The sequence below is a fragment of the Enoplosus armatus genome, chromosome 20 (assembly GCF_043641665.1).
Source record: "Enoplosus armatus isolate fEnoArm2 chromosome 20, fEnoArm2.hap1, whole genome shotgun sequence".
NCBI classification, from domain to species: domain Eukaryota; kingdom Metazoa; phylum Chordata; class Actinopteri; order Centrarchiformes; family Enoplosidae; genus Enoplosus; species Enoplosus armatus.
Window position 1 is genome coordinate 13,503,456 of NC_092199.1, and position 22,558 is coordinate 13,526,013.

At 44.0% G+C, this 22,558-nt stretch overlaps 1 protein-coding gene across 1 annotated transcript in view; it reads left to right on the forward strand.

Annotated features, from left to right (window-relative positions):
* Positions 1 to 19,802: 19,802 nt before the first annotated feature.
* The window catches only part of fam20cb (FAM20C golgi associated secretory pathway kinase b), a 46,515-nt gene continuing 43,759 nt past the window's right edge, over positions 19,803 to 22,558 (forward strand). Inside the window, exons 1-2 of the mRNA XM_070926583.1 lie at positions 19,803 to 20,681; positions 20,952 to 21,127. Of these exons, the coding sequence (XP_070782684.1) occupies positions 20,167 to 20,681; positions 20,952 to 21,127 (691 nt within the window). The 5' untranslated portion in view covers positions 19,803 to 20,166. The remainder of the gene's footprint in view (positions 20,682 to 20,951; positions 21,128 to 22,558) is intronic.

The window sequence follows — 22,558 nt, forward strand, 5'->3', positions numbered from 1 at the left end:
GCTGTTCAGTGGAGCAGCAATATCTCTAGCTGCTTGGGGACATTGGGTGCCTCAGCATAGCCGGCCTGCCCTCCTGCCTGTCTGCCTGCCCGCCTCTAACTGCACGTCTACCTGCCTGCCTGTCTGTCTCTCTGCGTGGTTGCGTGCGTGTCTCTCTGCTTGTCAGATTATCTGTCTGCCTCTCGGCCGTTCTCCTGTGTGTAGCTGTGTGGTTTACCTGCATGTGTGCGTCTGAGCAGAGGCACAAGCTGCACCCCAGGGATCAGGCTCTCGGCTCCGAGACAGCATGGCAGATAATAGGAGCTTCTCTGGAAGATTACTGGGCCTTCTTCTGTCCACATCAGCCTCTCAGTTTCTCCTCTTGTCCCAGCTCCTGTTTTAAACCACGGCTGGTGAGGTTGTCGAAGCAATTAAACCGACTCCCACTCTGTCACAGTCCCTGTCACCTTCTTTATTTTCATTTTTTCCTTTTGCTCACTCTTCATCTTTCTCCTCATCTTCTCCTCCTACTTCCCCTTTTTCAGGTACTGTATATAGATTGGCAAGTATCTATATACAGTACCTGTATATAGATACTTGGCAAAGGAAGAGAGAAGAAGAGATCAGCCACTCATCCTCATCCTTCTCCTCATTCCTTCCTTGTCATACTCTCCCCTCTCCCCTATCACCTTCTCCTTCTCCTTTATGTAGGACCTTGACAGCTGTCCTCATAGAGAGAACTGTCCAATACAGATTCTGTCCAGTGATGCATTTTGTGGCTTGACCTGATGAATAAGCACATGACTGATTTCATGTGAAAGGGGTCGGTCATGGTAATAAACACACAGATTTCACAGTTATCACCTGACTCGACAGTTCCCGTCAGTTCTACGGAGCTGCATAGTGACTTTCAGCTCATTGTTTTGGTTTTCAGGCGTGCAACTTTACTGCTTTGGTTCACTCTCATCACTCTCACAGCTGCCTTATCAGCTTAGAAGGTAATATGTCAGTGTTGTGTTTGCAGCTTGATTCCATATACTGTCCAAGAAAATCAGTTATTGCAGGTTTAAATGCATTATTATCATCATGTTTTGGGATATGTACTTATTCACTTTCTTCTGGAGAGTTTTATGAGAAGACTGACAATGCTCTCATGTCTGTGCATTCACTATGGAGCTAGAGCTGGGAGTCGATTAGTTTAGCTTAGCATAAAGACTGGAAGCAGGCTAGCAGTTTCCCCCTGCTTTCAGTCATTTTGCTAAGCTAAAAAGGGCCTCTATCCCCATAGTTATTGCACAGACATGAGATTAATATAGATTTTCTCATTAAGAAAGCTTATTAGAATATTTCCCTAAATGTCTCTTCCTTTAAACAACAGTGGCACATGATAGAGATGTGGGCAGCCATGTGAAATTCATTTACATGCTGTACCGTGCAAGAGAGAGATTATGGAATAGTTTTAAAAGTTTAAATATATTTAAATATAATATTCTCTGTGCAGTGGTACTAGCTGGCGCGTCAGTCAATCAATCAATAAATCAATAATTTACTGAATAAATAAACACATGCATAAATGAACAAATGTATGCAACAAATAAATGCACAAATGAGGAAATAAAAGAGCAATGCCAGGACACATCAATTAATTAAATGATGGATCAACAAATCAATCATCCAAAAAAGTGGAATTAACGGGGCTGATCACTAAAAAGCACAGGCCACGGATAATTGGATTACATAACGTCCCTCATCCCAACCAGACCTGTCAATTTCCTTTACTGTATATTAGAAACACTTAGTGAAATGAGGATTAACTAATGAAACTAAAATTATGGAACATTTGCGCCAGTGGCCTTCACAAAGTCAATTGTTTATCCACCAGGGCTGAGATTATATTTAAACGGATAAAGTGGTTTAAACACAGCTAATGGGGGTACTTCTAGTGACATTTAAAAAAAAAAACAGCCCTTTTTTAAAACAGACTTTAATTCATAGTGAGTTTTTTTTTCTTCCCCTACCCCCAGTGCTAATCCAGGCCCAGTGGTCCTCTCCCTGACAGCCAATGAAATCAAGCCTGGCACCCACAGCCCAACATTATTAGCAAATGCACAAGAAACTCTGCCTTTGCCTGCTGGGTCTGTCTCTCCCTCCATCTTACTCTCACTCAACATAACAGGGCTACAATTCCCTCTGACAGGTTTCCAGCCCCAGTGTGTGTGTGTGTGTGTGTGTGTGTGTGTGGAGGAGGGTCTGAGTGTCATGTGTGCCATGATCCTTGCGCCACAGAGCAGCTCTTTTGCTAATTGCAGCTATTAGGCCTCCAGAGACCATCTCAGAGTCTAGCATGGTTAATGAGGAGAGCACAGCGAGATAAATGAGACATTGTATATCTCATGTTGGAACAATGAACGCGTGACGTAGATGTGCAGTTGAGGGGCACTTGGCGCAGTTGTGTTCCTCATGACCCTTGTCCTAACAGTGTTGAAGAGGTATTACTCAAAAATGTTTTTGAATGGCAATAATTAAGGTCATTATTTCTTTTTTTGGGTGCTGATTAGGTCTTTGTCCTAGAGATTGCTCAGAGGCTACAGTGATATATGATTCATAGAAACAGCCGTGTTTTGCAGCTTTCCAGTATATCCACTCGCTTTTTGACAGGGTTGCATAAACCAAGGGCTGTATAAATATCTGAACCCACAGGCGAGTGTGGAGTCCTTCAATTAAAGATAAGATATTGTCACCGTCAGGTGAAAAGAAAACCTTGCAGCTCTAAAATGTCCCTTTTCAGGCTGTAAAAATAATACTTTTTTTGTTTTACCTTGAGTTGAAGGTAAGACATTGTGAGTTTATTTAGTGGTTTGTTTGAAAGAGTTGTTTAAGATTTCTGAGAATTTCTCAAATCATAAAGCACATGATCCTTTACTTTAAGTAACAAAAGACGGCTGTACAAACCACTCCGGGTTTTCTAGCAGCAACAATATGAGCATCACCAAATGAAGATCATATTGTATTCATACAAGTACAGTATATTATTGGACTGAGGAGGCTGACAATAATGAATGAGTGACCTTTCTACACATACTGTAGCTCTATAGGCAATGAATGGACTTTCAGTGACAAGGCAATCGTGTTGGACTATATGTGTAGGTGCTGTGTGTCAGGGTAGTGTAGGTGTGGACAAGTACAGGTCTAATAAGCAGGGTAAGTGGGGGCCCTCGGGAGACATGACATGGTGCCAGTTTAATAACCTTGAGACATGTCCACCTCATCCATTCAGCCAACATCCGAACCCAGTTTCTAAGTGTTGAAGCTTCAAGTCTCTGAAAGGGCATTTCCAATGCTCAGCACTTGACTGAGCTTCCAGCTGTAAACTTCCATGGCACTCCACTGACTGGAGCCTGGAACTAATAGCCTGTCCAGCCCACGGAAATTGATACAAGACGTTTTTCCCCCTTTTCCAACAAATCCACAAAGCGTTTGTTATCAACCATTAGTGATTTAAGACGTCTGTCCCTTTACAACATCCAACATTTGGGAGGACCCATTGTGCTGTCTGTATTCCACTTGAAAGGGGAAGCTAGCAAGCCAGGCTAACTAGCTTCCATTTGCTAACATTAGCACTAATTCCCACTTGACGTTACCTTTGGTTTGTTTATGGCCTTCCTGTTCATTTGTTGTCTTCTAATCGCGGTACAGGCTGTGTAAAAGGTGTTGTCCCTCACAGCACCTCATCCACTCCTGTCAGCGCAATGTTTGCCATTGCTGAGGTGGGAGAGAATTAAAGATTGTTTTCTAAAGGAGGCAGATGTGTGGGTTTTTTTTTTCATCTGCGAATCACTCGGGCTCTCGCAGCCTGTTAAGGAAAGCATGGCAGCACATACAGTGTGCACATATGACACCAACTGCAAATGAAATGAGGAAACACTTTCTGCTTGAGGAGATGTCACTGAAACATTTAGATTGACATCTTAGCTTATGTCCTTATATTCATGCTGATTCTCAGATGTATAGAAAGTAGTGCTTAAACAGGATTTCCGGATATGTGGGGAAATTGTCTGACAAATTAGTCCCTGGGGACCAATTTGCAATCAGCACTCATATTAACACTGAGCAGCGGACGCTCTCAGTGACGGTTTCAGTGATGATGATAGTGAGACATGCTAGAGCCATTCATCCCTGTCTCTATTGTCAGCCATAATGAAGTTATGCTCTTCACTGAAACCGTGGAGATTGAGAAACATCAAAGATCTGCTCTTTGTTCCTTCTCAACTCTAGATGAATATATTCATTCCTTCCCTCTCAATCTGCTGCTTTTCTCTCTTGGCAGTTGCTCTCTGTTCAGCTTCTCTCCTCTGAAACTCATCGCCATTTGGGATGTCTCGAACAAATTCTCCTTTCCCATCAAAGACCCTTTTCTTCTGCCTTTCTTTTCAAGACTAAATCAATACCTGGAAACAGCAGGAGGCGAGGAACCAACCACCGGCAGCAACAGACAAAACTATTTGTATCTCTTAATTCAACTAAGAGGTCATCGGCGCGGAGGCTTGATTTTTCATCCTCTGGACAAACAAACCGATCAGTTTAAAGGCTAGCTTGACAGACAGGGCTGCGGTTGATCAAAAGGCCTCATTAACATTTCAATCTGCCACTGCCCAGATAAGACAACGACGGCCATTTTGAGATGGGCCCCGTCTGTCAGACGTGCTGGACGACTAATAATGATGGTGATATTTCATGTATGTTATCACAATCTCCATGTGTCTATCTTTCAAATAGCAGACGCCACAGGCTTAATGTGTCTACCTTCCTTTTTATTGAAAACATCGGTTACCGGAGGTCTTGCGGTTTGAAAACAGATTTTTTTTTGCTAATTCAGAAGATAAATTGAGTAATCACTGCTTTGAAGTGAAGGTGGAGATTCAAACATTAGCCAGGGTCTCACTTTTAAAATCTTGAATGTTTGTGAGTTTGAGAAACATAAATCATTTGTTCATCAATGCATGTCAGCTCTCTGGATTTCTTTTCATCTGAGGATCAATGAGCCACATCCTGAAAATAAAACCATAGTATAGATTTTTGCAGAAATACAGCTTTAATTTCTTTTTGTTTTACTGAAACAACTCCACTTAACAAGATCATGAGAAAAACAAGGCCCTAAAGTTCAATTTCATTCAAAGCCACTGAAGAATCAATGAGTATGATGCCTGATTTGTGTATTAAGGCCGTACTGTACATGTCTCATGCAGTGCCTGAAATGGGCCGGTACTCACCGGTACTGAGTACTGGCACTTCTGATTTTTGTCCACATGAGTACCTTTACTTCTTATTGTGTACCGCTGAAAATGTCCTCGTTAAACTGGATTAAAAACGGCAAAAGAAAAAGGACCAGGGAGAAACTTTAGCAACTGACAAGGGTTCATATAGACATAATACAGGTCTTATATGACATTCATCTGCTTTTAACCAATTTTGAACGTCAAAAAAAAGTATGACAACAAAGCGCTGAAGGCCTGCATGTTTTCAGGCCTGAGCCAATGCAACAATGTAAGTAAGTTAAATACTATTCTCATGCTTTCAGTACCATTATTGCAAGGGGAAATGTTGATTTACCAGAAGATAAAGAAAGTTTCAGTCATATTCAGTTTATGTTGATTTGACACACTGTACTTCAAGGTGACATTTGATGTGACTGCATCATGTCGTCTGGCTCATACATTATGGACTTTTCTTTGGTATTCCTTGTTATTATCCAATTTAATCTGTAGGCCAACAGATATATTTTCAGTTTCATTCTAGCATATATGCAATATTATATTTGTGGACAAAGAAAAAAAGTGGGATATATTACCAAGTTATGCACATAAATATAAATATATCAAAGACACATGCCATGATCATGTCATGCAACTGCTGAATTAGGGTACTGGTACCTTTTTTGCTCCAATTCAGGCACTGGTCATACGTGGTTATTTCAACAAGACATCCCGTCTATGTCATCATGAGGCATACGAATTCACAAGTTCATGTACCAGCATCCCTCCAGCAGCTGGGGAAACATGTTGACGGTCAGATCAGATGAGTTATTGAGTCTCTTACCCTTTCAGCACCAGATCACGCCCTCGTAATAGCGAGGACAGAGAGGAGGCATGTCATAAACGACGAGAGAGAGAGAGAGAGAGAGCACAGGATACAGAGGAGAGGAAACAGGAGACAGGAGACAGAATGGCAGGGAAAAGAAAAAAGAAAGAAAAAACCTGACCAAAACTCTGAATGTGCTTGTCTGAACAAGTCTCAACAGCCCTGTGAGTAATATAGATATGATTTCACCTACATGTCAACCGATGGAATTATGATTGCTCTTTTCTCAAGGCCAGGGTCCACTGTGTGTGTGTGTGTGTGTGTGTGTGCGCATGTTTGACTTGTGCTGCCTAGTAGTCTGAGTAGTAGTCTAAGTCTCACAAGACACAGTGAGAGCAGGCTGAGGAGGGCCGCAGACGCACAGGGAACCTGATTGCAGCTCAACTGGTCCGACCATTCAGTGCCACCTTCCCTGCACACAATAACGAACAGGAAACACTGAGCGAAACTTAATGAAATCTGGCAGATCTGTTACGGTGTGGGACGTTTCCCTGGCATCATTTCGCTCTACTTAAAAAGGACCAACAAGAAAGACTTTCATTGCCCCAAAGAACAAAATGATGTGATGGGGGTCGATAAGGGTTGTTGATCAGTTCCAGTGACTAAATCATTGCTCAACCCCAAAGGCTGAAACGCCCTTTTCTCCAGCCAAAAAGGTGCACCATGCCTGTTTTTGTGCATGGTGATATATCACCCCCTAACTAAACATGTCTGTTGTTTACAGCTCCAGTAATCTTACTCCCGTCTTCTAAACAGCTTCTGACAATTTTGTTGGAATTCCTGCTGTTGACAACCATAATGGGTCTCCATAGGATGCTAATCTTGACTCCCCTGTAGTTATAGCTGCATATATAATCCAAGACATTTGATGAAGATGATTTGATTGGTTTAGTTTGGATGGGTACATTTTAAGTTGTTGCATTTTTCAAAATCTAGTTTTAACCAAACTCCAATAAACAAATCAAATACCCCCCCCCCCCCCCCCCCCCCCCCCCCCCCACACACACACACCCCTCTCCCACAATCACTGAAATCAGTCCACTCAGACCAGCGTGTGCAGCGTGTGGAGACCTGCATTTAGAGGGTTTTTCTCATGTAAATTATAGGAGCTGCTGTGGTAATGTGAAGTCGTAGCCATCAAATCCATTCAATATAAGTAATTTTTAAGTGTGTGTCTACGTGTGCGGGGGTGGATGCTACTGTGTCTTTCTAAACTTGCATCTGCCTATCACACTGCTATATTCAGGAGACTGATTCTGTGAGTTGCTAAGAAATCGACATCTATCTCAGCACGTGAGTGTTTTATTGATCTCTGCAGTGTTGCATTTCATGCTAAAGGCAGGACTGTGGGTAAACTGAGTGGCAGCTGAGTGGTGATCTGTACGTCTCAGTAGATGTGGTGGAGTTGGTGGGGGGCAACACAGCTGTCTGCCGAATTATCACTGTTAAGAACAACAGAAATACCAGCCCAGCTCCATCAAAGGTGATTTTAAACATTCCTCATTCCTTTAACAAGCAGTCAGCCTATGGTTTAGAGGTATTTACTGACCATCAACAGTAATCACATTACTGTAATGCATCACTAAGTAACGTGCTACTGAATAACTGGATACTCTGTAACTGAACAGGGGCCATTGTCAACCTAGTTTGCCAACATTAGCCACCATAAGCTACTGGTCATACCAGGCAATGTTAGACTCCGGAGTGTGACCAAGGGACCAAGGTTGTGAGTTCAACTTTTAATTCTTAAGAAAATGAATGTGCTATTTCTAGTTTCAAAAGTTACCTAGTCTCACTTTAAATGTAGCTTGTATAAGTGTGTGTGTATTTCAGGGGTGAACAGATTTCAGAGGCTACTGGGTGTTTGTGGAACTTGGAAGTGATTGGATGTATCAACTAAATCAGCTCCTGTCCGTCCCATTTTCCAAATCAATCCTACTTTGGATACTGCAGCAGCCCTCCAGATATTTCCTCTGGCTGGGGATCAATAGTGGGATTGAATGATTGAAGACTACGAATCCAATTTACTTTTTTTTTTTACCCTCATTTGACCACGATCTATTCAGAGGCCCTGAATTGTTTTCCCTTGCTCGCCTTAATTTAAAGTGGGCTAAATGACAGATAGAGATAGAGGGTATTAGTGTCTTTGAGCTTGATTGTGATCACTGGCCACAGAGTACATCTACGCTTGGTTTGAATTTGTCATTGTACACAGACTCCGCTTTTCAGTGTTAGCGAGTGGTATCCATTTAGGTGAGTGCTGTTACAAATCAGCTGGCTTTCTATCGTATTTACCTTGGCACAGCTTCCATTGCTCTGAGATGCACTGGACTCTGTAGGCACTTCCTTTGAATTCAAGCCTCTTTAAAAGTCTGGGACATTGAACAGAACAGCGCCCTAACTCTATTATGTTCAACAAACAAGCAGCAAATATGAGCCCTGCCGAGAACCATTTCAACCTCATCCCTATTGGTGATTGCTAGAGTCATGAATATCTGCGCTGATGGAGAGCAAGGAGCCGTGCAGCCATTGGTATTTCGATGGACACAATCATCCAAACAGTCAGAAAGAGCTTGGTGTCAGTTGCAACCTTCTTGGACCACTTGGGATTCAAAAGATGACCCTGAATCTGTCCATCCTTGTACTACACAACTTCAAGACCTTGGTGGCTCACAGTAACCCGTCAGGACCACCTTTCTTAATACCCTGTATTCATCCTCCGCCTTTTAGTGTTCTGGTCGCGTCTTGTCAGTGAAGAACCATCGATGGAAGGAAATGAGATGCGGCGGGAGGCCTGAGAGAAAGCCTTGTGTCGGTTTAAGATCAGCCACAGGTATTAAGCTGCTCTCAGGGCCCAACAAAGCTCCGGCAAAAAGCCCAGGCAAGCGGGTGGGAGCTCAGACAACAGGGAATCAGATAGAGGGAAATCATTGAGATACACTGGGGCCCGGTAATCTGAGGAAAACAGAAAACTGAGGCTTTAATGTTTGCTTTGTGTTCAGAGGAAAATTAGCGTCGCAATGTGTTGCCATTTGATGTCGGTATAAAGGATCAGGAAATGCTGATACTGAATGCACATTTTGTTCTCTCGAGCGGTGACATTCCCCTCATCATGTCGATCTCATATTCATCTGGCTCTATTCTCAGTACGCACCTTTAATCCCACCTCTGTCCCCGCCCTCATACCATTCTGTATCTCACATACTTTTTCATACTGTTTTCCTTTTTCTTCTACTGGGAAACCGCTGGCAGGTGGCAGGAAACAAACCCTCTACCTTTTTCTTCTCCTCTGGCGTTTCAAGCTCGTCATCAGTCTAATGCAATCAAGGCCAGCCACCTGCCCTTTCCACCGCAAACCACCACCTATTACAACAGAGCTTTTGTCTCTTACGCACATAGACACAGAGCCTCTGTCTTTAGAAGGACTGCAATGGAGAAGTGGAATGAAGGAATGAGAGATGGGAGGGAAGGTAGAGAGGCAGAAACTGAATCCAGTGCGGCTTTGTGCGGCCTTTATGCCGAACTAAATAAGATTAAGTAAAACACACACATTATGAGCACGGCTGATTCACCCGAGTTTCATTTCAAAGCTCTTTTACATTTTGCTGTTGTCATGTGAAAACCCCCTCTTATGTTTTAAATTCAATTGAAGGATTACATGGTCCTTTATAGGTTTAGACAATCCAACACCCTCCAGCATGTGAAACCATTTCAAAGAGAAAATAACTGTTTGTGTGTCACGCTGAGAAATTAACATTTTGTACGCGTGAAGTTTCACCTGACAGATGACGTGTCCTCTGGGTTAAGAGGATGAAGCCAAAGGTGTGCTCTGAGTGTGTTGATCTATTAAGGGTAACAGTTCAATATCTACAACATGAGCACAAGGGGCTTTAGTCACTGCAGTCTTGAGGGAAATAAGACGGGAACGGTTTTGTGTAAAGCTAAATCAATATGTCCTTTGAATGGCAAAGACACTGACGGCAGCGGTCTTGCATGCGCTGTCCATTTGATAGCGTTAGGAGTAATAGAGTCTGATGTGTATGTTTTATGAGGCCATAATACTCCAAGGTTTGTCGTATTTTATTCCAACTGATCCTATCCTCCGCCGCCTATGTTGCAGTAAATGCCATAAAGCAAAATCCAGTAAGCTGCAGTATAAAATCACAAAAACAATAAAATTATGGATGCACAAAGCACAGACATAAAGACATGCATGTTTCATGGCTCATATCACCCAGCGTTGGGGAGTACATTGGAACATGTCCCATACCCTGAATGGTGTCAATTTTTAATACACTTGCCGTCCCTAATGCATTTGCATGGTGAGACTGTTTCTGTAAAAGAAAAACAAAATCTGTTTGCTCTCCAAGGTTGCGAAATGGATGAGGGTCAGACTTTATCACAATTTTGCCCGACATTCGATAAGGAAAGTTGAGGAGAAACAGCCGCCCTTCTTTCTCTCAATCCCCCGTTCAATAAAGCTCCCATTGAGGGGAGGAAAACAGCAGACGCGCCTTTTCTTTTTACCCTGAGGGGAAAGTACCTCACATTGAGGCTATCACTGAAAGGTCAAGCCTCTCCGAATCTCATGGAAACTCCATTCAGGATACACACTTCCCGTGCCATACTGGGCTCCGTCCAGCTATCATCTCTCTTACAATAACATTTCCACGACCCGGCGGGGGGATATGAGCTCCAAAGGTGTAGAGAATGTCAGAACAACGCTTTGACCTTTTGATCGCCGTGAATATAGATGGGCATCTAACACTCTGTTGATGTCAGAAATGCAACCTGTGTCTTTCGCATTTACACTGCCCTTTCGCTCTGTCGCTGCTCTGTGTGTTTCTTTCTTTAACACACCCAATTTTAACATTTAAGCATATTTATGTTTATATAGCGCCTTTCAAAAATGGGATCACAAAGTGCCTTACAAAACAAAAGGAGCAACAGCAACATGAAATAAATGTAATTGGAACTAGGAAGCAAGTATCCACCAACGCTGAAGCTTTCTCCATCTTACTGTATATAAATCATATGTTGAATGGACCTGAAATGCGGTAGTCTCATGGTCTTTGTGATTCAAATTGTCAAATGGAATTAATCTCAGATCTGGATCAACATACCCATTGTTTCTTGAGGTTTTCAGCTAGCTTAGTCTTATTGACAGGCAGGCATAACCAACAGGTAAAAATCTGTTTGGCTGACGGCCGTGGAAGGCTAACAAAAAACTTAATTTGCATATTTGTAAATACACAATCACACAGACAAGCATTACAGTTATTTACACTCAGAACCAAAGACTTGCATATACACATCCTACGGGTTGTGTTATGTGTCAATATCTGTTACAAATGGCCACACCTGAAGGCGGGGTGAAAAGCCGACCGATATAGTTTAAATACGGGGATAACAGCACACATTTTCAGTCTCTCTAGGAAGACATTCATTGTTTTGCACTTGTTAGTTCACATAAAAAGTGAAGTGGGTGTGAATGTCAGATTGTCGGTTTTGGAAAGTTACAGCCTCCACAATTCCAGCTTCGGAAAGGTGAAGGGAGAGAGGGTTTGCGACAAGCACTTCTGATGGAGTATACTGGCAGCTTTACACCTGATTGTTGGACTTGGTCAGGTTTGTTGCTAAATCACCCCCCACTTACTGTACACACCACTGGTCCAGTGGCCTTGTGAATGACTGCAACAAAGACGGTAATTCTCCCTTTACTCACATACCAGAGTTTCCTGCACTCTAACAGAAAGTTTATCTTGGTACAACTGCAAGCCAGTAAGTTCTCAGATAAAAACGTTGGCAGTAAAACAGACCCTTGAATGAAAGCTGCATTGTTGATCAATTCATCATTGATCATATAGTGGCCGTTTGGTTGAACAGACATATAAAACGGATCATAAAAGGGGCTACAATATAAAATTTTGCTAAGTGTTTTTGTATGGCTTTATGACCCAGCAGCACAATAACTCGTTGAAATAATATCCTCAAAATACACTTCATCCATCGAAATCCCTCTAACTGCAGTTTTGTGGCTTTGTGGTTCCACACTGTGTGTGTGAGTCTGAAGCCAGACGTGTAACTCCAGCAGAAAAACAAAGACGAGTGCCTCTTTCACTATGTCACCATGACTGGTTATCCTCCCACACAGTCATACGCACACACACACACACACACACACACACACACACACACACACAAGCAACACACTGAGAAGCCAGGGCAGCGTTGCCAAGTAGAGCCCGCTACCTCTTACAAACCTCATGTTTATGCAGACAGTTTGTGTGGTTCTGGCTGACAGTGATGGGACTTTGTTGACACGCCACAGCAGAAGTGGGGAGCTGAGCGAAAGGAAGAGGAAAGCAGGCACGAGATAATACGAGGAAAGAGAAGAAATAAGAACATAATGAGAGGAGAGGAGAGGAGCCCTGTGACAGGTCTACAGTTGGGAGTGTTTTGAAAAGGGAAGAAGAAAACGTTGAAGAGGAGGAGACAAACTTGAGAGGAGGGAGGCATGAGTTGCAAAGTCAGCAGTCAGGAGACAGGTGTGTGTGTGTGAGCTCCTAGGTGAGTTGCAGAGAACCGCTGGTATAGGCAAGTTAGTTGTTTGTGTGTGTGTGTGTGTGTGTGTGTGCATTGTCCACTATGAGTAAAGATCCCGGATGGAATAGGTTCATATATCATTCTCCTAATGGTGTTGGCCCTGAGTCAAATCTTTGAGATATCTCTTTTTCTCTCTCATTATTACTTAACAACTTCAGGGTCCGTCTCCATTTAGCTCCATTTTAGCTCGGCTGTCATAACTGTTGAGATTTACTGCAGAGCGAGTCCTCCACTCCCTCTGCATTTAGCAACCCAAACATGTCTCTGCCGAGCAGACGGCTGGATTAATAGTGAGATTTCAGTGTTTTCAAGCCACCAGGATGTTAATATCCTTTTCAGGTCCCAACATGAGGCTTTGCTCTCGCAGCACACCCTCTACTTGTGAAGGGCGGTCTGCACTAAACCCATAAAATGTTCTAATATAAATGTTGATTTTGCGAGATGGTATCTGTAAAAGGGGTCATGTAAAAGCGTAGAGGGAGCAAAAAAATTGTTTAGCAAAAGGAGCATGTCACAAGATAAGAATGTTTTTTTTTGCTCAAATGGTGGTTACAGTGATTAATTCAAATATTTGCATGAAATTGAATATGTGGGCATGTGGAAAAATAACGTTGAGAATGAAAGGTACAGACATAAGAGAGAGAGCAAAGCAGTTTAGCTGGGATGGAAAAAAGTGCCATACCCTAAAACTTTAAATGAAGTTGGTGCAAAACTCTGCTTACATAAAAGTAGGAAACCCATCATTGAAAATGCACTCATATTAAACAATATGAGAAAAGTGTGACTCAAAGTACTTACATTTGAGGTAGAAAAGTTAAGTTCCACTTCGTCAGTTAAATCAATTACTGAAAGTTGGGCTGCCCCTATCATTATCGTTTATTCTGTATGTATAAAAATGTAAAAAGAATTGTGAAAAGAATTGGCCATTAACAAGGGTGACATCTTCAAATTGCTTGTTTTATCCAACCAACTGGTCAAATCTCTGAAAGTTTACAATGACAAAAAACTGAGGAAAGCAGCAAATCCTCACAATTTAGGAGCTGGAACCTGGCTGATTGAGCAAACAAGATATAACTTAAATATTATTAATGAGCTTTAGTGGTGCTAGTAGGTGGATTCTGCTATCTTTGAACAGAAGCAGTCTAGTCTTTATGCTAAGCTAAGCTAACCAGCTGCTGGTGTCAGTTTTCTCATCTAACCTCATGACGCAGCATAATTTCAAAGGTGAGCCTACAGGTCAGGGAGCATCTCAGGCAATCAGAGTAAAAGTTAACAAACAAATTGACCGCAGGTGACTGTTTTTGTCGAGGATCGCGGAAGGTGCTGAGGGTCGTTGCTATATCTAGACCTGAGCAGCGAGCGCCATGCTGGGGAGGCCCGGCGGTCGACAGAGCCACACTCTAAAATAAACACACCGAAATGATCCAAACAGGAACACTCACCCAACCAAGCCAGCCTTCATTAAAGTGGTCCGCCCAACCTCTAATTATAGGATTACAGGGCAGCCAGCAGGACAAACACAGCAAGGGCCTCTGGTTGGATACAGCTGCCCCAAAACACACTGATCACTGTACCTAGTGACCCAGGTATCCACCCACAGGCACACACACACACACACACACACACACACACACACACTCCTGCACAAACCCCAAACACTCATTTACACAGTGCTCGTCTTTCTCTCCCTCTCCGCAGGACGCTGTATACACTCTCAGAGTTTGAACTAACACACTAACACACACAAGCCAAACAAGACATATACCTGGGTAAGTATAGTGCTGACCGTGTGCCTCCCAAACAGACTTAAAAATAACCCCAAGGTGGAGCAGCAAGGAGAGACAGTCCCATAGCCTGATAGCGGAGGGAGGCAGACAGGGTCAGGAGAAGTCTTCTCAATAACATCTTATTATAGCCACAGACAGTCTGGGCTTTTAAGATGTTTTAAGAGATGACCCTGGGGAGCCTGTATCACCACTTAAGAGTCCTGATTCGAGGGGGGACATGCATCCTTTTCTACTTTCTAGATATTTGGTATACTGTAGGCAGCTTTAGCTCACAGGACCTCCTTCTGTTTTAGGTCCTTCATTCATTCCCTTGGGGTTAGATCAGTAAATCAGTTTCCTGGTTGCTGATACGACTGAAATGAGGAAATTGTTGTACTTGCCAACATTCAAGTTTGGCATGCTGCAGAACTGGAAGTCAAACCCTTACAAAATGTTCCATCAGTTTTCATTTGCTCAGGTTTTTAGCCATGCCAGCGACATGGCTTTAGGAATGGCAATGATGGTTGTTTGGTCCACCACCTTTTGGTCCAGACCACAATATCTCAATAACTATTGGAGGAATTGCCATGAAATGTTTTACTGACATTTATGGTTCCCAGAGGATGAATTGTAATGACTTTGGTGACTTTTCTTGTAGTGCCACCAAGAGGTTGACACTTGTGGGGGGATGGTGAAACTTTTCAACAACTATTGGATGGTCTAATGGATTTCCATTAAAGACATCCTTGGTCCCCAGAGGATAAATCCTAATCCTAAAACTGTGGTTTTCTGTTAAATTTTGTACAGACGTTAAACAGTATAGCATATGCTTAGCATCAGCATGTTAGCATTGTCATTGTTGCTTTCCACAGTACAGCCTTATAAAGCCTCTAGCATGGCTGTACTGCAGACTTGTAGTTTTGTTAATAGTGGGTTTCTGCTTTTCATGACGGTTTGCAGGCGTTTTCCATCCTGCAAGAAAAGATATTAGTGGGAAAACCCTGACTTCTAAACATTCCTTTTCATTTCAGTTCACTTTTATTCATTATTATTTATTTATGGTACTTTGACTTTTTTTGTGTGAAACTGTGAGCCATTTACATTGTACTGGCATAAAATATGGGCTACAGGTAACTTTAGTTGTCAACTCACTGATTGTGATTATACTAATGAGAACTAAACAGCCCACTTTAATTTACTGTTTTGTCATTATTATTCATGAAGGAATATGTTGTATTTTGTAGATACACTAATACTGGTGTAGAGCTACTGATCTGTAAAGAGCTGCCAAGAAGTGTTTTTTAAAGCCCTCGGGCATCATCTTGAGAAACAATGAAGTCTTTATGAATATTACATTTCTTGTAAATGAGATGCCAATTATTTTTATCAACAACTTCCATCCTTCTGTAAGTAAGAACAAAGTAATGATCACAAAGAGAACGCACATCTCTCTCGCACATCCCTAATATGCAATCAAGCAGAATGTCAACCTTGCTTTGTGCTGACACCCACAAGTGATAATTGTATAAACAAAAGGCGCATCATTCATTCAAACGTTATAAGGATGTAGATGAAAAGGGATGACAAAAGAATACAAACAGTATCGAGAACAGCCACGCAGTGACAATAAAAGAAGAGCCGCTTTGGGTGAGACTTCAGAAACAAATCGGATGATTTCAAAATGTCACCAGGTCTCCTGTGATTGCTGTTGCTTTTACAGAAGTGATTATCACGACAGTTTAAATGTGTCTGTGTTGACACATCTGGCTTATGAACTGAGCAACTGTAAAAGGAGGTGAGGAGGGGCCCACTAAAGAGTAAGAGGAAGAGGAGGAGGAGGAGGAGGAGGAGGAGGGTCGAGGAGACGGAGGAGACGGAGGAGCAGCGAGAGCGGCGTGAGGCTTATTGGGGCCAACAGAGGGCATTGTTATCTGTAATATCCATTCAAATGTGCCGTATCAGATGCAGTGAGTGCCGTGCTGCTCAGGGATGGAAATTAGTCTTGTTCCCCACTCAGCCCTGGTCACGCCAAGGGCAAATTCAGACAAATGAATTAACTCAGACAATACATATGGAACGCTGGCGATACAGGGGGACGTATGAATGGCAGAAACAGTGCAGGGATGTGAGGCAGAGAGGTCCAGGCCAGGTCAGTACGCCGTCCAACCAGCCCTCACTTTCTTTTCTTATAATAATAAACAACTGTCAGCATATTATTCCCATGCAGCTTCAGGGTGACTTTCACATTTCATTTTAACTGAATGTACATTTCTAAAGCCTTTTACTGTAAAATGTGCCCAATGCTGCCATGGTTACAACTGCAGCCGAAATCATGCACTAATTGTAACCATCTATTTCACAGAACCGAACCTGATAACTATGTACAAATAGAAATATAAAATATCCATGTAACTTCTTGTGGTGTCTTGCCCTTAATTTGATTCGCTCCTGCTTGAAACAGGGAGTTAAAGTGACAAATGATACAGCAAGAGACTTTAAAAAGTGTCTAGTTGGCCATGAAGTCACCACTAAAGATAAAAAATGACAAGGGAAAAAGAAAGGTATTTTGATACAGAACTAAGAGGGAAACGGTTACACTAAATAGAGGTACGTTATGATATGGAATATCAGCTAACACGATATAAATAAAAAGTCATATTTCACTTTGACTTGAATCACCCCTTTCCTTGACTCCGTTAGCCAGACTTTGTACAGTAGCTAACCTCAGCCTTCAGTACGACAGTGCAGATAGGAACACGGATAGTGCTATCTTGCTATCCCCCGTGCTATCTCACTGAGAGACACTGTGAAGTGTAGAGGACATAAATCTTGTGTATTTACGACCTGTGCTGTAGTCAGCTATCTGTTAGGATGCCCTTCCCTCCTCCTCCTCCTCCTCCTGATCTTGTCTGTACAAGGTGTGGGTGCTTTTAATACTGTTGTCACATGGGATATCAGAAGATGGTTGTTTCTCAATCAGCCTGTTATGTCACAGATTGGGATCAGAAGGAGAAAAGCTTGGTCATAGAAAAATATCAATGTCCCTTTTCAAAGGATGAAATTTGACACAGGAGTTGGATCTTTTTGTCTGTGGCTTTGTTGTTTTCCCGCGATGTGCGTAGTCACGATAGCTTGCATTTCTGCCCAGTAATAGAGTGAGATTATTAATTTGGAGTTGCAAATTGTCATCTCACAACAGTCCACTTCTATTACCAGACGTGAAGCACTAATGCCATTTGACAGCACATAAAATGAGAGTAAAAAAGAAAAAAAATGTGTTGACGCATCAGCCCAGCAGCGAGAGAATCAAGCAGTCCCGTGGATTCCTCATGAAAAGCTCAGCTACAATTGCACAAGACAGGCCTTGTGAGGAACCACTGACCCATCGACTGCTGTGATCCATGTCTGACTGACATCAATACACATTCATCTCTGCTTGTTTCACCTCGGGCTAGTAGGCCACAGGCTACAGTGGCCGGCGTGAGATTTGGACAGGCAACAAGCCTCGCTTTGTCTTCAGCACTCGCACTATCACTGACATCAAACACCAGAGGAGGCGATCTGATGGACCTTTTGCTTTGTTGGGAATTAGTCACTGTTAAAGGACCCCAAAATGTCAGTGGTCGGTGTATCTTATGTGCGGAAACCCCCCCTATTACACAGTCATTTAGGGGAACACTTCCTTCAGCCGAAATGCAACAATCTTTTCTCTATGTCTAACACAATAGACAATGCAGCATGTTTGCTCAATCCATTGTCAGTCACTTGACACCTGATGCTTCTTCCTGGAACAAACCAGCTCACTGTACCACACACACACACACACACACACACACACACACAGTTTAGAGCTTCAGATTAGCAAAGATCTCCATGCTGCTGTTTTAATTTTGCCTCTATATCAGCTTCATTAACATTCACAACTAATGTTTTGTTCCACTGGGTAAATCCCCCCATAGAGCCTATCTTAAGCCATCTCCACTCTTCTCTCTTATGAATCTGTTAGTACAACAGCCCCCCCCCCCCCCCCCCTCTCTCTCTGGGCTCTTTCTAATTTTAAACTAATCTAGGGAGGTAATCACAGCATGATCAGTCACTCATGCATATATGCCATACTATGAAATGCAAGCAGGTTATTACCCTGCCTCAGCCATAATGGTGTGCCAACTAGCCGTAAATCAGAGACATTAGAGCACTGGCTGGATGTCGGAGGTTTGGTGGTATATAGGTTAGAGGCCAGAGCTGCAGAAAAGCGTGGAGTCAGTTTATTTCTCTACTGCACAAGTGCCTTTTTTTTTTTTTCTTTCAGAAAAGCGCAGCGCTGAAAGGTTTGCTTTGTGGTTTTCATTTCATGCAGCCTTTCAGCATTATTGAAGATGTGATTGCGGCTGAGTGGCAGCAGTGCAGGATGGAAGTGGATCCTCAGACTGACGAGCGCTCTAATAGGCCTGTCTAATGTATCATCGATGGATTGGCTGCCGTCTCGGAGGAGACGCTTTCAGAGGGATTCCAGCAGACGCGTTTCAGGACAAAAAGGCCGCTTTTGCTGCTGCGTGCGAGCCCGGTGTTGAGTGTTGGCCAGTGGGAAGACGCCCTCTTCTTGCGCAGGCGGGATGTGCAGGGAGGATTTCATTCCAAGTGGAATACAGACGAGCAGTTATATGCTTCACATGGTCTCTCTCTCTCTCTCTCTCTCTCTCTCCCTCTCTCTCTCTCCCTCCTCAGCCAATCTGCTCACAGTGACGCTGCGCAAAGGCTGGATCTAGTCTTGGCTTCATCATCATATTTAACACACCCACCCAGATTCACACATGCTACAAGAGGTGTATTCTCTTATCCCGCTGTACTCCTAGAGGTTGCCTGCCCACCCCCACCCCCCCCCCCCCCACCCTGCGGGAGGGATTTCTTTCTCCTGTTACCTGTGCAGTTTACAGCGCTGGCTCGCCTCGGGTGATTAGTCTGGACTCTGGTGTGACAGCATTACGCGTCCCGGGATCGCCGGGCCGGATGAGAGCACACACGTCGACTACTTTTTCCCTTGTCGACTTTCCCCTCAAAACATTTAGTAAACGTGACGAGCTGCACTTCCCTGTGAGTTTTCTTTTCCGGGGCCGAAGTCCCAGCTGATCCGCGGCTGCTCTTCCCCTTGCACGGGACTCGAGGCTGGATGGTGAGACCGATGCGCGCCCTCGAACCTCTTGGACACGCACGTTTCGCGGATCATTCCCCCCCGCGTGTCGCCGCCGCTTTTGGACGCTACTCACTCGTCTGCAGGTCTGCTTTCTCTCTGAAATACCCGGTGGTCGACGGGAGAGGGGGGAGAGCGGCGGCGTGAAGACGATGTGGCTTGCGCAAATCGACCGCTGGTCTGAACCGACTCGACCTGTTTTACCTGGACGCTTGCGGATGATTTTGCGCTTGTGAAATCTCGCCCGGACACCCCCCCCCCCCCCCTCCTCCCTGCGCGAGTAAAGCAGGACTCTGATGTTGAAAATACAAAGGCTGAACACTGAATCCTTTACTCAAGACGGCAAGTGAAGATGGGTCCTACGTGTTTAATGTTTATTTCATCAGATTGGCGTCCAGTCTAATAAACATCATCAGCGATGTAGTCAGCCTGTTCATCTGCGTGCTGATCATTTGCAGTAAATACTCACATCTGCTCAAAAGGGAGACCATGAAGATGATTCTCCTGCGCAAATTCCGGTTTCTGATCCTCATGGTGTTCCTTATTGCGTGCTCGATGCACATAATGATAGACTTGTTACCAAAGCTGGAGAGGCACAGCAACAGCGGCTGCTCCTGCTCGCACACGCCGAGCGAGGAGCCTCAGAGCTGGGGGAAGCAGGGCTGGCCTAACAAGCACACCCTGCGGATCCTCCAGGACTTCAGCAACGAGCCCAGCTCCAACGTTTCCTCCCACTCCCTGGAAAGGATCCCGGCTACAGGCGACAAGAAAACACAGGCTCTCCGGAGGCTCGAGCATCACGGGCAACGCGGCGACAGGAAGAGGCAGCTCATCCAGGACGCCACGGTGGCCAAGAACATGCCGGTGAAGGGCTCAAGGTTGTCGGCTCTCTATGACCATCCCATATATAAAAGGTCCGTGCCACCTCTGACAGACGAGGACACGCTGTTCAACGTCAACACGGACATCAGATTTGACCCCAAAGCAGCAGAGGATCAGGCATGGTAACGTGTTTTGCCCATAAAGTCAGCTGTGTAGGAAAACCTGAAGCATGTCACAATCAACTCTGATGACAAAAATAAACATTTTGTAATTTGCCCAAAGAGCATAACATCACATGGACGGGCTTATAGTTCAGTGTGCACTCCCATATGGTCATTCTGCATGTGTGCTCATTGCACAACACCTGTCACTCTTTACATAAACACCTCACAATCCTCTTTCTCCTTTTCCCTCTACCTCCTCCTCCTCCTCCTCCTCCTCACCTCATCCAGGAATACTGAAGGCAACGTGGATGAGTTCAGCCCAACAGGGGAGCTGACGGCCGACTCCTACCCCAACTGGCTCCGCTTCCACATTGGGATTAATAGATACGAGCTGTACTCCAGACACAACCCGGTCATCGATGCTCTCCTGAAAGACCTGGTCACCCAGAGGATCACCAGCGTCGGTGAGTCATAAAGAAACATGGGGGGTGGGGGGTGACTCAGTGGCAACAGCAGCCTGCAGGAGGGCTTTCGGCGCACAGATGGAGGGTCAGAATTACACTTTACTCTGAAGACACCATGCTGATATTGCAGAAAACGGTTTCCTTGTAGGCTGACACAAGTCATTATGACACACCTTTTTGGAGGTTTAACGTGTGCTCATATTGGTGGCTGCTTGCCACACGACACTAGCTGGAGGTTGAATAGTTTACCCATCTTTCTAGTATCAACACTACATCATTGCCGACCTATAATAAACAAGCTACTATGGAGGACCTCTTGCTCAAGGATACTTCGACAGGCCCCTTGTCTACTGATGGACACAGACATTGCTTGTGCTCATGGATTGAACCTGTGCCATTTTGGCATTTTGGCATCCTATCGCTACAGGTGTCTCTGTGTGCAGTGCAGAGGTCAAAGTTCATTTTAAAGAGTCAGTGTCAGCACGCCAAGTAGCCCAATCAGATTGAGGTGTGTGATGATATTTTCACAAGATTATCATAATACCTGCCGACTTGACTCTTAAGTTTTCAAACAAAAGCAAAAAAAGGTCCAGTCAAATAAGAAGTAGCCAAACTGGGTGTAAAACAGCCTAATCTGGAAACACAGAGTGTCAGTTTTAACAGTAAACCAAAGGAATGTGTGACTCTAATGCAACTGGGTCTACCGCTTAAGAGTGAGAGGAGGCGCTGCTCAGCGATGGCACTGACGACGTGAGCACACACTCAAACACACACGCAAGTATGCATGGAGATGGAAGTCGGCTGCAGGCTATCATACAACAAGCGCTGGGTCTGATCGGCCTGCACGATGCTGCCTGAAGGAGTAAATAAAACAGCACAGTCTTCTCTCATGCGTTCAACACCCCCCCCCCCCCCCCCCCCCCCCCCCCCCACAAAGCCTGAGAGAACACCTGGTCCGGATGCAAATCATGTAGATACTCATCACGGTTTGATTCAAATCAAAACGGCGTGGCTTTTTATTTGATTGACAAGCGCACGGTAGATCTAGCAAAGCCTTCGCTGCAAGTGCAAGCAGATACCTGACAGAGGCGATAATCCATGCTGGGGCAGTTATATGGACTCTATTTCTGCTTTTTTTTTTCTTTTTCGGGAGATTGTCTTTCTTTTTGGCTCAGTCCAGCTCCCACATTCCAAGAGTACTCAAGGTCGCCCATCTTGTGCTCGCTGTAAAAAGTGATTGCAGATTTCAGGTCCATCTGCCAATGAAACTGTAACTGGCCTATAGCAAAGATTAAACATTTATCTTGGGATTAGGATTAGCTGTTTATAAAACTAGCATCCACTGCCTGGTCACTAAAGCAGGAATTTATTTCTTTCTCTTCTGTCTTTCTACTCCAGATGTTCTCTAATTTTCTCAGATTTTCTCCCTCT